Source organism: Pseudophryne corroboree, chromosome 4, assembly GCF_028390025.1.
Source record: "Pseudophryne corroboree isolate aPseCor3 chromosome 4, aPseCor3.hap2, whole genome shotgun sequence".
NCBI lineage: Eukaryota > Metazoa > Chordata > Amphibia > Anura > Myobatrachidae > Pseudophryne > Pseudophryne corroboree.
The window spans coordinates 499,306,952-499,321,727 of record NC_086447.1 but is presented as its reverse complement, the minus strand read 5'-3'; the positions used below and the strand labels follow the sequence as shown (position 1 = coordinate 499,321,727).

The following is a 14,776-nucleotide window of genomic DNA, read 5'->3' as shown; positions in this document are numbered from 1 at the left end:
CCTGAAGGTCATTTTAGCCAATATTTTAAATAACTTTGTGTATTAATCAAAGTGTGTGTACATTGAGCCATCAGAAAACAAAGGTTTCACTATCTCACTCAAAAATGTTCGAATATTTGGATATGGGATACTTAACCTGTATTTTCCTTTGTTGTACAGGTCATTCTTGCCTGTTTTTTGTAGAAAGCTACACATTGTTTATCGTATTGCTTTTGTTTTGTTTTTTCTATTTAACTCTTTTGAAAAGTGTCAAGTCAGAACAGCCAAACAATCCCTGAAGTGTCGCGAAGGCTTGCAGAACATTATGTCTAACAGTGGAAGTAGAGTACTCCTCACCCCTCACCACCCTGACCAGAGACTTTTCATTCTACCCCGTAGCACTTGGCATGGACCGTATTTATTGTAAAACGGTATCGTTACCCTGGCAGGTCATATTGAGTTTTCTAACTATGGAGCAAATTTTCTTATCTTTGCCATGCTTTATGTAATAGTATTTAAGATGAATGTGTTATGTTTCATGTCTTTAACGAATCTATTAAAATGCCTTTTTTTTTTTTGCCTTTATTAGCTGTTTTTTTTCTTTTATAGTTTTATAGACAAAAATTATTTTCCAAATTTCTCAATGTACACACAACAATCTTAAAATGCATAGGGGTATATTCAATTAGCGTTGGATTCATTCCGACATGCATTTGTCAGAATGGATTCGACAACCCCTGCATTTTTGACCTAAGATTAATTCACATTTATCTTCTTGCATCAGGAAGGTAACAAATGGACACAAACTCAGTTGACTGTCAATTGCGTTCATTCTCAATATTTTCCACAGAATCAAAATTTCTAGATTTACACAGCAATTTAATTTCATTACAATAATTTCATCCATGTGCTATTTCCACAGTAACCTTTACATGATACCCCTGGTGTACATTTAAGCTAAAAAAAAATGTTTGGGCAATTAACACAAAGGGGTATATTTACTAAACAAGCTGCCATTTCTCAGTGTGTAAATTTATCTCTAAAAGCATTTTGCGGAGGTCAGGATCATTAACATATGACTGTATGTTAGAATGTCATGAAACAATTTAATCATCAAATTGGCAATATCTTATGGATCAAATACCTTAAAAAATATGTATCTACAACTGGCGCACAGCTAATCTCCTTCAGCGAGGCAGTGTCAACAATTAAAAATAACATGCCACACCTCCAGACTCCCGCCGATGTGTTTTTGTTTTATTTTTCTGCCTAATTAGTGCCGGGACACGGTGCTTAGCTTCGCCCTCTATGGTCCTCCAATGCATAGGTTGCTACCATCGATGATCAATTAGTCTTACCATCGCTGGTGAGCGCACCGTTGGCCATCTCTAGCATAGGTTAGCGAACCAGTGACCAAGACTCTTATGTGATGTCAATAACTGCTTCATTAAAGAGAAACACTACTGAAACCTACTACAGGTTGAGTCTCCCTTATCCAAAATGCTTGGGACCAGAAGTATTTTGGATATGGGATTTTTCCGTATTTTGGAATAATTGCATACCATAATGAGATATCATGGTGATGGGACCTAAATCTAAGCACAGAATGCATTTATGTTACATATATACCTTATACACACAGCCTGAAGGTAATTTTAGCCAATATTTTTTATAACTTTGTGCATTAAACAAAGTGTGTCTACATTCACACAATTCATTTATGTTTCATATACACCTTATACACACAGCCTGAAGGTCATTTAATACAATATTTTTAATAACTTTGTGTATTAAACAAAGTTTGTGTACATTGAGCCATCAAAAAACAAAGGTTTCACTATCTCACTCTCACTCAAAAAAGTCTGTATTTCGGAATATTCCGTATTTCGGAATATTTGGATATGGGATACTCAACCTGTACACAAAATGTTAAAGCGTAGAGACTTTACAACGAAATAATACACTTAATGAAACAGGGCGTTTCAAAAAGATGGACCCAATTTCAAAGCAATATATTTCATGATGGCAGCATGTTGCAATTACACAAAAAGTTGAAAAAACGTTTAATGAGTTATTACATTTTATTAACCGTTTTATAAATGCACTAAGTGCCCTCCACCTGCTGCTGTACGGACAACAACAATACGATAGTTGAATTTGTCTTAAACGCCTCTCAGAGTATCTTCTTCCACTGAAGTCATTGCTGCCGTGATTTTGTTTTTGAGGTAATTTAGATTAGTCGCTAATTGTAGCACAAAAAAACAGTCTTTTGATGCATCCCCACAAAAAGTTGCAGGGTGTACTATCTGGAGATCTTGACGGCCAAGAGTATAGCACCAAGACCTTGGGGTCCAGTGTGACCTGTGTAACATTGAGTCTGTGTGTCATTTAGAAAACATCAAACCTGCAGGTGCCAATGTGGCAGTGCTCCGTTTTGTGGAATCTTCATTAAATTGTGGAAAGAGCCAATTCCGCAGCGTTGTGAGAGGTTTGACCCGTAACTGCGTTAACCTTTAAATGAAAAGGCCATAAACCATTCTTTGAGAAATGGCACAAAACATGTTCACTTTTGGGAAATCACGCTCATGCTCCACAGTTTTGTGTGGATTTCCTAATCACAATGTGCGTATATTGTGACTGTTGTTTTTGCCGCTTGGTTGAAACGTTGCTTCATCAATAAAAATTAAATGCAGTAAGACACTTGCCTTCCATGGTCTAAACTACGGAACGCAAAATGCCTTGTGTTGCGAGGTCGCCATCTTGCAAACGACTGAGGCTAGGGGCTGTCAGTGCACTGAGAGAGGCATCTAGCAGTAGTTCCATGCATGGGCTGTTCGTAGTTGCAGAGATATAGCAATTTCAAATTGGGTCCATCAATTTTTAACACCCTGTATACTTTTTTTTTTTTTTTTATTCACATTTTAGCAGGAACTGGCCTTTCTTTAATTTGAGGTTTGTGGGCGAGTTAGAAGTAAAGTATTGCACTCTGTTCCGATCACACTGTCAGCATACTAAGTTCAACATGCTCTTAAAACAACACTCTTCATTAAAGCCTATTAGCCCTCCTTATAAAATCTTTATTTACCTCTTTTTCCCTTTAGTTGTCCTTTTTCCCAGTTCCCCCTCCAAGTGTTCACCCCTCCCGTAACACTGTAATCTCTCAGGGCCCTATTTGCTCTTGTTCGTCCAATAGCACTCTCCACACCACCAGCGACTCTGATTCTGTATGCTTGCTTTTACTTGTACAGGCTTATAGAGTGCCTCCCCCATCCTAACATGTCTGCCATTTTACTACTGTGTGTTGTTCCTGGGTATGTCTGTTTACACTGCATTGTACTTACTATGCTGCAGAAACTGTGTTGCCTTAATAGATTTGTTAGTAACTGTATTTCCACTGGCAGCCACAAGATGGCAGACTTGGCATACTTCCAGCATAACCCAAACTACTGGATTCTTTTTCTGAAAGCTTCATTAGCAGATTTATGGTGCCAAATTCATGCACATTTCCTGGAAATTCTAGATTTAATTTAGACAGGAGCATTATTGTTAATCATTCAAACTGTAAATATATGTATGGTTGTCCTGTATTTCCTTTTGACACTCTGTAAAGTTACAAAATGCCAATGTAGACACTGTCCCCTCTATTTTAAATTCTCTTTTCTGCTGGCCTCATGTTTTTGTGTTAGTCTGTGTGCACTAGTTATTTAGTGGCAATCAGCCTTCTTCATACCCTGGCTAATTGGTAAGCAATATGATCTCGTATTAATATAATCCTTCGTCGGTTTTGTCATTGTACTACATGGTTTTATGTTTGTACCCAGAAGGTGCCATAACTTCAAGGGACCTATAGATCTTTGAGTTCTGACATCTTTTCACCTACATTACCTCTCTCTCTACCTACCTGTTTTATTTTACATTGTCCCTCATACTTTATTCCTCTGATCCACATCATCCAATTCTCTTCTATTCATGCTTAGTAATTCACCTATGGTTACTCTCTTTATTTGGCTCCTATTCTTACCCTAGCATCAGTACTGAGGGGGAAAGGAATGCAGAGTAAATGAATCCCATTGTCTATTTAATTTACTGTCAATAAATAAATTGAGGTGGAGGTGTATACTAGTCCTGTCGTTTAAAACTATACATTTTATGTATTAAAACATTTTTAAGGCCCCGCTACCAACTCATGAGCCAGTAAATGTCCTCACTCAGTACATGTAAGATTGTTATCCGAAGGCTCTGCTGCGGGATCCAAATCCTTTTGTACTTTAATACTGCACAAAAGTACAAAACTGAACTGCAACCTGATCTCTGGTTGCTAATTATGGTGGGGAGGGGAGGGGGGGAGGTTTCTCATCAGTATTCAATCCAGTTAACAGATTTCACTCAGGGTTGATCTCATCACAAATAATCTTCTTAATAGTTGATCTATCAGTCGGATACAGCACAACATAATCTCCTTAATCTTGCTTGGTCTTGCACCTTTTACTCTAAAGGGACATTTCTCAAGCACATTTTAACACCTTCAGATGAGTGACCTTAAATCAAGGTACAGTGAAATGTGCAGTCTTGGCTATTAACTCATTTTCTTAAATTGACAGCTTATCTGAACATCACTTTCACTTAAGTTGTAACTTTACGTAAAATTATCACTTAGATCTTCATTATTTAAAATTTTATATGGACACTAATGGAGAGAAACTTTTTTTTTTTTTTTTTTTTTAAATCTACTTAATTTCACTAAAGTTCAAAAAAATGTTTTTCATCTAGCTAAAAGCGTGTTTAGACATCCAATTTAAATACCATTTTAATGAATGTGTCCTTGCAGGAGAAACACACACATAGGGGGTAATTCTGAGTTGATCGCAGCAGGAACTTTGTTAGCAGTTGGGCAAGACCATGTGCACTGCAGGGGGGGGCAGATATAACATGTGCAGAGAGAGATAGATTTGGGTGGGGTGAGTTCAATCTGCAATCTAAATTGCAGTGTAAAAATAAAGCAGCCAGTATTTACCCTGCACAGAAACAAAATAACCCACCCAAATCTAACACTCTGCACATGTTATATCTGCCCCCCTGCAGTGCAGATGGTTTTGCCCAACTGCTAAAAAAATTTCCTGCTGCGATCAACTTGGAATTACCCCCATAATACTAAAGCCATAGTAAGCACATGGACAGAAAGATCTAAAGCTCAGTCCATCAAATCTATGGACCAACAAGATATTTTAAGGCAAACTCATTGGCGTATAATTGATCCCACAACTGATGCACAAGCTGTAATGTTTAGGTGCTTTGACTACCTATATTTTGGTATTTACCCAACCATGTACAGTATGTGTTATGTGATCCATACACAACTTAATCTCTGCCACCACCTACTGTATTTGGTCAGTAGGACCCTGAAACTCTGTTACACATACAGTGTACACACATTATGCACTCTGGAAGTCAAAGGGCAATTACTGGAGCTCACACCTTTATATTAACACAGCCAAGCAGTCAAATGTGCTATATTTTATATAAAATACAGTGTTTTGCAATAAAATAAAAAAATGCATACAAAATAAAACCAATAACAATCAGGAACGTAAAATGGTTAAAGTGACAGAAAATAGAACACTTGTAATCTAGGAAGTAAAGTGGGACAGCTCTCAATTAGACCAACACTAAGGGAGGGGGGGTTATTTATCAAATCTTGGAGAGAGATAAAATTGTGAGAGATAAAGTACCAACCAATCCGCTCTGAACTGTCATTTTTCAAACAAAAATGCTAAAAACCAATTGGCTGGTATTTTATCTTTCTCCGAGCTTTGATAACCCCCTTAATAGTTTTCCATGGGTTTTTAAATTCACCTTCTTCCTCAGCCTCCTTGTGTGAGATCATTAAGTAGTCATTCTTATAAATATTAAGTTTACTCCTTTTTATCCCACTTTATCACACTTCAGTAATAAATACTCACCAGTGCATTTTGTACCCAAGGAGTCTGCCTAGCTGGACACCCTACTTCCCCATACCACCTTGCTCATTGACCCAACTTTCCAATTGTAAAGCGCAACAGAATATGCTGCGCTAAACAGGAAGCTGTTAACACTAATAATAATAGTAAAGACTAAGGTGCCCATTTATCAGTACATATTTGAGGATTATTCCCCAAAACCACCTGTTTTCAGGGGCCGGGGGATAAACTCCAATAATTAGTGTCAGACCCATGTATGAAGGAGGGATCGCAGCAGATTCAATATATGAAGATGCGTTAGCCCATTGTAGTATATGGGCTACAGATTGCAAAAGTAACCAGCAGAGGGATCTTCTGGAACCCTCCCTCGTCAATGGCCACCGCCCATGTGTGGTCAACGGATTGCGCATGGGTTTACAACCACTCTGAACACATTGCAGAGACGGGAATCCTTTCTGAGCCCATGTCCATGTGGGTGTTGATTGTGACATCCGGGCGTAATAATTGTGTACTGCAATGCGATTCTGGGTGCTAATATCGCACAAACTTTCATAAGTCACCTTAAAAAAAAAATGCCTTTAAAAAAAATAAAAAATAAAAATTCCTCTATAGTTTTCCTAGAATATGGTAGGAGGGAAAAATGGGTTATCACATGACAACCCACAATCTGGGTGACCATGGGTGAGATTTATCCAAGAGTTGCCTCTAGTAACCAATAAGAATCTAGCTATAACTTTTCTGGTATATTCTGGAGAATTTATAGATACAATCTATTTGGCTGCTATAGGAACTACCTTATTTTTTTATTTTTGAAAGGTGGGATAAATGTCCCTGTGTGTCTGGTCTGTGACATGAATCTGCTAGACTGGCTTCCTGGGTCTGTTTTAATGACAGTGGGAGTTGTTAGCAAACAAAAATTGCACACTATTGGGCAAAACCATGTGCACTGCAGGTGGGGCAGATGTAACGTGGAGAGAAATTTAGCTTTTGGTGGGGTGTGTTCAAACTGATATCTGAATTGCAGTGTAAAAATAAAGCAGCCAGTATTTACCCTGCACAGAAACAATATAACCCACCCAAATCTAACTCTCTCTGTACATGCATCATCTGCCCCACCTGCAGTGCAACATGGTTTTGCCCATTAGTGTGCTTTTTTGGTTTACTAACCACTCTGAATAACCCTCAGAACACATAAAAGTGAATCAGAATTTGTAGTTAGAGGTTTAGGTCACACTAGTGACTTCCAAATATTAATGTCGTGCTAAGATATTTGAATGTAGAATATATTGTACTGTTCTGTGAGCCCTCTGTTGAATATACTGACATTGAAGTATTGTCTATTTAATTATTTCTAAAAAGGCATGAATATGTTTTTCTTTCTAGATTTTCAATTTCTTGTGTGTATATAGAGTTAGTGCCTTGTGGTGTCCCTTTATATGTTATCCATTATAGATTTGTGACCCAAATTTTGTTACTTTTTTTTTTTTAAAGAAATAAACAGAATACTGAATGAGTATTTGGGAGCATAAGGCGTTATACTTGTTTCACTTAGATTTAAGGTAATGAGGTGCAACTATACAAGTGTCTGGTGTAGAGGTACTTTGTATTTTTTTTTTCTCTTGCACCACATCCATTCTACCATGCAATTCCCTGATCCATAGCCTGAATTTAGAACCCTATTCAGTATCAGTAGCAGAATCTATGCTGGGGGCTGCCCAGCATGCCAATCTAATTGCGATCGCATCACTGACCTGGGATTTGCGGATACCATCCTGCCATCACTGTCAAAGTGATTTTTGTACTTTAGAAATTCAACCTTAATGACGGCCTTAGTGTGTAAATGCTGACATAAGACGCACATAAGAATATACCATACTCAGAACTGTTGCGGACTTTGCACACTTTTTCAGGTGACAGCAGCAGTGTTATAAAAGTGATATTTAAAGTTCCTGAGGATGATTATCCCCCAATGAGACAGCTTGTCTTAATGCTTTTCTGTTAATACCTTATTTTGACACTTTTTACAACCAGGTTTAATTGTTCTTTCTTTTCACATAGACTCATTTAGTAAAAAGAAACAAAAGGTGATGTGCTCACAGTGCATGTTTTGTGCCACAGAGTGTGTCCTGGGAGTCACACTTGGACCATGAACCATGTGAGAGGATAGAGCTGGGTGATTGGTCTACTGTACACAACAACTCTACCATAATCCTTGTGTGACAGGTTTGAACTGTAGTTTTATACCATGCCTTCAGCAGCTCCTCCTCCATGGCTGGCTGCCAGTGACCTCTTTCTGCAGACTCTTGGAAGAGCGATTTAATGTTACAACTATATTAAGCTGCATAGCTTTGAGCCCTGATTCCTTATGCAGCCGATCGTACTGAGACAAACTAATCCAGCATTCAACTTAATCTCCATTTACTACTGGCATTTTTTTAATTCTATGTGACCTGACAAGTTCTTTTCTTTTTTTTTTTTTTTCTTTTTTTTTTAGCAAATCAAGTTATTGTTGAAAAATATAACTACACTGTACTCTCTATTTCTTTCTCTGTCGCTGTATCTGTATACAATGTGTGATTGTTATTTATGTACATTGAAAATAAAGAGCTAAAAATGTATACGGAGTTTTATGGTACAAGTAAAATAAATTAGTAATTTAAAAGTATGGATCTAGAATATATTTAGTAAAATCACATACCTGGACTATTAAGGGTATGAGTGATGAGTTACAGTTCAGATTTAAAATTGGATAATGTAAGGCCTCATATATACATGTGGGTCAATTCAATTCACTGACAGTTGAATAGCGCCGGGAGTTAGCTCCCGTCGCTATTCAATTCAGCTCAAGTTAAGTCGGCGAATGTCCATTTTAGCGGTCTTAACCGGTCGAATTGTCGGGAGAACGGGCATTCTCCGACTTAGCTCCATGCCGCGATGCTGATTCCTGACAGAATCAGCCTCGTGCCGGCTGCGCGGCAGCACTTTTGTCGGATTTCTTCTATCATCCCCCGGGGGTGAGAGAAGAATTCCCGACAATTGAGGGTCACTTGTCGCTGTATTGAATAGCGCCGGGAGCTAACTCCTGGCGCTATTCAACTGTCAGTGAATTTAATCGACCCCATAGTGCTTTTAGGCCATACAGCACAAGACGCTCATCGCGACAGACAGGGCTAGGGAAGTGTACATTTCACTAAATATTGGGTTTTAGTTGCTTTGTAGCTGCATACAAGAGATGCTAGGTTGAGACTTTTGTCACAAAGGAATTGGTACATCCTCCGTACAAAGCCACAGATTCAGCATAGCGGAAAGTCGTGGGAGCTAAAACCGTGGCCGCTTTTATCAGAACCTTTTTTACACAGATGTACAAGTATCTCAAGCCTCCATGGTCATGGTATGCTAGCAATATAGTTTTGTCTCATCTTGTAGTTTTAGCCGTGCAAATAAGATGCAATTTTTTAAAGAAAGGGAAGCTTGCTGCAGCTAGCTCGCAAGGACCCTGGCGTGCCAAGAGGGGCACCTCTGTATAAATACATGTTCTGATATCAGAAAGGGAAAGTCTTAGAAGTACAATTCCTAGTTTTAATGTCCGATAGATATGCAATGTTCCTCATTATTTGCCAGGCGTATACTGAATTGCTCATATATTCCCTAAATTGGGTGCCCAAACTGTTCTCATGGTCACATACAATGCTATAAACAGATCTTGTGCAATTAAAAAAAAAAAAAAAATCTCTCAAATCTGTAACAATGATTTATTGGAGCAGATCTTTCAGGTCCATTTACTCCTTCACTTTCATTTGGAAAGGGATTCCTGAATTAATGACTTTGTTAAAAGCATTTGAACTGCCATGTTTTCAGCCACTGAAATGTGACCACCCCTAAGCCAGGTCATAATTTACAATGCATTATATAGTCTGACTAATGATCTTTTTATCTTTGCCATGTATTAATAAATTGGTCCCTAAATGGTACATATAATAAGCTTATTGTTCATCTGAGGCTGAAAATTGGTATGCAACAGACAAGTATTGGGGTCACAAGAAAAGAGCATGAAGTGGAACAAAGGAAGTGACCCTTCTGTGCAAGGTTTAAATGCTCTAAATAGTTTACAGCAATTTACAGTGTGCCCTTGTAAGAGTGGGAGGAAATGACTTACTCATGCAGCTATGCACCCATTCTTCTTTGCTACTCTATTGCTCAGCCTTACACTTTTTTTTTTTTTAATCCGTCACTACTCTGCATAACATAAAAATGTTGATTTTTGTTTACTGTATATACCATTATTTCACTTTTCTGATATCTGAAACGGTTTCAGATTATATATATTTCTCTGACGTCCTAGTGGATGCTGGGAACTCCGTAAGGACCATGGGGAATAGACGGGCTCCGCAGGAGACTGGGCACTCTAAAAGAAAGATTAGGTACTATCTGGTGTGCACTGCTCCTCCCTCTATGCCCCTCCTCCAGACCTCAGTTAGAATCTGTGCCCGGCTAGAGCTGGATGCACTTAGTGGGCTCTCCTGAGTTCACTAAAAAGAAAGTATTTGTTAGGTTTTTTTATTTTCAGTGAGATCTGCTGGCAACAGACTCACTGCTACGTGGGACTTAGGGGAGAGAAGCAAACCTACCTGCTTGCAGCTAGCTTGTGCTTCTAAGGCTACTGGACACCATTAGCTCCAGAGGGATCGAACACAGGGCCCGACCTCGATCGTCCGTTCCCTGAGCCGCGCCGCCGTCCCCCTTGCAGAGCCAGAAGACGGAAGATTCCGGAGAAAATCGGCGGCTGAAGACTCCGGTCTTCAATAAGGTAGCGCACAGCACTGCAGCTGTGCGCCATTGCTCCCACAGCACCCCACACGCTCTGGTCACTGGTGGGTGCAGGGCGCTGGGGGTAGGGGGGGGGGGGGGGCACCCTGGGTTGCAATTAATATACCTTAAGTGGCAAAATGCACATAATACAGTTCTAAACTGTATATGTGCCTAATCCCCCGCCATATATATTATTAAAAAAGCGGGAGAAGCCCGCCGCTAAAGGGGCGGGGCTATCTTCCTCAGCACAGCCAGCGCCATTTTCTTTTCACAGCTCCGCTGGAAGGATGCTCCCCAGGCTCTCCCCTGCAGTATACACTACGGAAAGGGTAAAAAAGAGAGGGGGGGCACATAAATTTAGGTGAAAAATTGTGATATAAGCAGCTATTGGGGGAAAATTCACTTTGTATATAGTGTAAATCCCTCTGTTATATAGCACTCTGGTGTGTGCTGGCATACTCTCTCTCTGTCTCCCCAAAGGACTTTGTGGGGTCCTGTCCTCAGTCAGAGCATTCCCTGTGTGTGTGTGCGGTGTGTCGGTACGGCTGTGTCGACATGTTTGATGAGGACGCTTATGTGGAGGCGGAGCAGGAGCCGATAAGTGTGATGTCGCCCCCTGCGGGGCCGACACCAGAGTGGATGGATATGTGGAAGGTATTAACCGACAGTGTCAACTCCTTGCATAAAAGGTTCGATGACGTAACAGCTTTGGGACAGCCGGCATCTCAGCCCGCGCCTGCCCAAACGTCTCAGAGGCCATCAGGGGCTCAAAAACGCCCGCTACCTCAGATGGCAGACAGATGTCGACACGGAGTCTGACTCCAGTGTCGACGAGGATGAGACAAATGTACAATCCACAAGGGCCATCCGATGTATGATTACGGCAATGAAAAATGTGTTGCACATTTCTGACATTAACCCGGTTACCACAAAAAAGGGTATTATGTTTGAGGAGAAAAAGCAGCCAGTGACTTTTCCCCCATCTGATGAGTTAAATGAATTGTGTGAAGAAGCGTGGTGTTCCCCAGATAAGAAACTAGTGATTTCTAAGCGGTTACTAATGGCGTACCCTTTCCCGCCAACGGATAGGTTACGCTGGGAGACATCCCCTGGGGTGGACAAGGCGCTCACACGCTTATCAAAAAAGGTGGCACTGCCGTCTCAGGATACGGCCGCCTTAAAGGAGCCTGCAGATAGAAAGCAGGAGGCTATCCTGAAGTCTGTGTATACACACTCAGGTACTATACTGAGACCTGCTATCGCTTCAGCATGGATGTGTAGTGCTGCAGCAGCATGGTCTGATTCCCTGTCAGATAACATTGATTCCCTTGACAGAGATACTATTTTGCTAAATATAGAGCATATTAAAGACGTAGTCTTATATATGAGAGATGCACAGAGGGACATTTGCCGGCTGGCATCTAGAATTAATGCAATGTCCATTTCTGCCAGGAGAGTATTATGGACTCGGCAGTGGACAGGTGATGCGGATTCTAAAAGGCACATGGAAGTTTTGCCTTATAAGGGTGAGGAATTGTTTGGGGATGGTCTCTCGGACCTCGTGTCCACAGCAACAGCTGGGAAGTCGACTTTTTTACCTCAGGTTCCCTCACAGCCTAAGAAAGCACCGTATTATCAAGTACAGTCCTTTCGGCCTCAGAAAGGCAAGCGGGTCAGAGGCGCGTCCTTTCTGCCCAGAGGCAGGGGTAGAGGGAAAAAGCTGCACCTGACAGCCAGTTCCCAGGAACAAATATCCTCCCCTGCTTCCACTAAGTCCACCGCATGACGCTGGCGCTCCACAGGTGGAGCCAGGTGCGGTGGGGGCCCGTCTCCAGAACTTCAGCGACCAGTGGGTTCGCTCACAGGTGGATCTCTGGGTTCTACAGGTATCTCAAGGATACAAGCTGGAGTTCGAGACGTCTCCCCCTCGCTGTTACCTCAAATCAGCCTTGCCTGCTACTCCCAAGGAAAGGGAGGTAGTACTGGCGGCTATTCACAAGCTGTACCTCCAGCAGGTGATAATCAAAGTTCCTCTCCTTCAACAGGGACGAGGTTACTATTCCACAATGTTTGTGATACCGAAACCAGACGGTTCGGTGAGACCCATTCTAAATTTGAAATCCTTGAACACTTATATAAGGAAGTTCAAGTTCAAAATAGAATCGCTCAGGGCGGTTATTGCAAGCCTGGAAGAGGGGGGTTTTATGGTATCACTGGACATCATGGAGGCTTACCTACATGTCCCCATTTTCCCACCTCACCAGGAGTACCTCAAGGTTGTGGTACAGAACTGCCATTACCAATTCCAGACGTTGCCGTTTGGTCTGTCCACGGCACCGAGGGTGTGTACCAAGGTAATGGCCGAAATGATGATACTCCTTCGAAAGAAGGGAGTTATAATTATCCCGTACTTGGACGATCTCCTTATAAAGGCGAGGTCCAAGGAGCAGTTGTTGATCGGAGTAGCACTATCTCAGGAAGTGCTACAACAGCACGGCTGGATTCTGAATATCCCAAAGTCGCAGCTGGTTCCTACGACGCGTCTGCTGATATTGGGCATGTTTCTGGACACAGAACAGAAGAAGGTATTTCTCCCGGAGGAGAAGGCCAAGGAGTTGTCATCTCTGGTCAGGGACCTCCTGAAACCAAAACAGGTGTCGGTGCATCAGTGCACGCGAGTCCTGGGAAAGATGGTAACTTCCTACGAAGCAATTCCCTTCGGCAGGTTCCATGCAAGGAACTTTCAGTGGGACCTGTTAGACAAGTGAGGATCGCATCTTCAGATGCATCGGCTGATCACCCTGTCCCCGAGGGCCAGGGTGTCTCTGCTGTGGTGGCTGCAGAGTGCTCATCTTCTCGAGGGCCGCAGATTCGGCATTCAGGACTGGGTCCTGGTGACCACGGATGCAAGCCTCCGAGGTTGGGGAGCAGTCACTCAGGGAAGAAACTTCCAAGGACAATGGTTGAGTCAGGAGACTTCCCTACACATAAATATTCTGGACCTAAGGGCCATTTACAATGCCCTAAGCCAAGCAGAACCCCTGCTTCAAAACCAGCCGGTGCTGATTCAGTCAGACAACATCACGGCTGTCGCCCATGTAAACCGACAAGGCGGCACAAGAAGCAGGATGGCGTTGGCAGAAGCCACAAGGATTCTCCGATGGGCGGAGTATCACGTGCTAACACTGTCAGTGTTCATTCCGGGTGTGGAGAACTAGGAAGCAGACTTCCTCAGCAGGCACGACCTCCACCCGGGAGAGTGGGGACTTCATCCAGAAGTCTTCACGCAGCTTGTAAACCATTGGGAACGGCCACAGGTGGACATGATGGCGTCCGCCTCAACAAAAAGTATTGCGCCAGGTCAAGAGACCCTCAGGCGATAGCTGTGGGCGCACTAGTGACACCGTGGGTGTACCAGTCGGTTTATTTGTTCCCTCCTCTTCCTCTCATACCCAAGGTACTGAGGATAGTAAGTAAGAGAGGAGTAAGAACTATACTCGTAGTTCCGGATTGGCCAAGAAGAACTTGGTACCCAGAACTACAAGAAATGATCTCGGAGGACCCATGGCCTCTGTCTCTCAGACAGGACCTGTTACTGCAGGGGCCCTGTCTGTTCCATGACTTACCGCGGCTGCGTTTGAAGGCTTGGTGGTTGATCGCCGGAACCTAACGGAAAAGGGCGTTCCAGATGAAGTGATTTCCTACGCTGTTAAAGGCTAGGAAAGACGCTGCCTGAAGTTCAGACGTTGTTAAGGGAGTGCTACATATTCAGCCCCCTTTTGTGGCTCCAGTGGCATCTTGGGATCTCAACGTAGTGTTGGATTTCCTAAAATCACATTGTTTGAGCCACTTCAGATCGTGGAGTTGAAGTATCTCACGTGGAAAGTGGTCATGCTTTTGGCCTTGGCTTCGGCTAGGCGTGTGTCAGAATTGGCGGCTTTGTCATGTAAAAGCCCTTATCTGATCTTCCATATGGACAGGGCAGAATTGAGGACTCGTCCCCAATTTCTCCCTAAGGTGGTATCAACGTT

At 42.0% G+C, this 14,776-nt stretch overlaps 1 protein-coding gene across 2 annotated transcripts in view; it reads left to right on the top strand.

Moving 5' to 3' along the window:
- The window catches only part of HDAC2 (histone deacetylase 2), a 201,894-nt gene extending 193,296 nt beyond the window's left edge, over window positions 1-8,598 (top strand). Inside the window, exon 14 of one of the 2 annotated variants that reach the window (XM_063917161.1) lies at window positions 7,995-8,598. In XM_063917161.1, the coding sequence (XP_063773231.1) occupies window position 7,995 (1 nt within the window). In that variant the 3' untranslated portion in view covers window positions 7,996-8,598. Of the gene's footprint in view, window positions 1-247; window positions 7,453-7,994 lie in introns of those variants that run through there. The other variant, XM_063917160.1, reaches the window with a different exon arrangement.
- The last annotated feature ends 6,178 nt before the right edge of the window (window positions 8,599-14,776 follow it).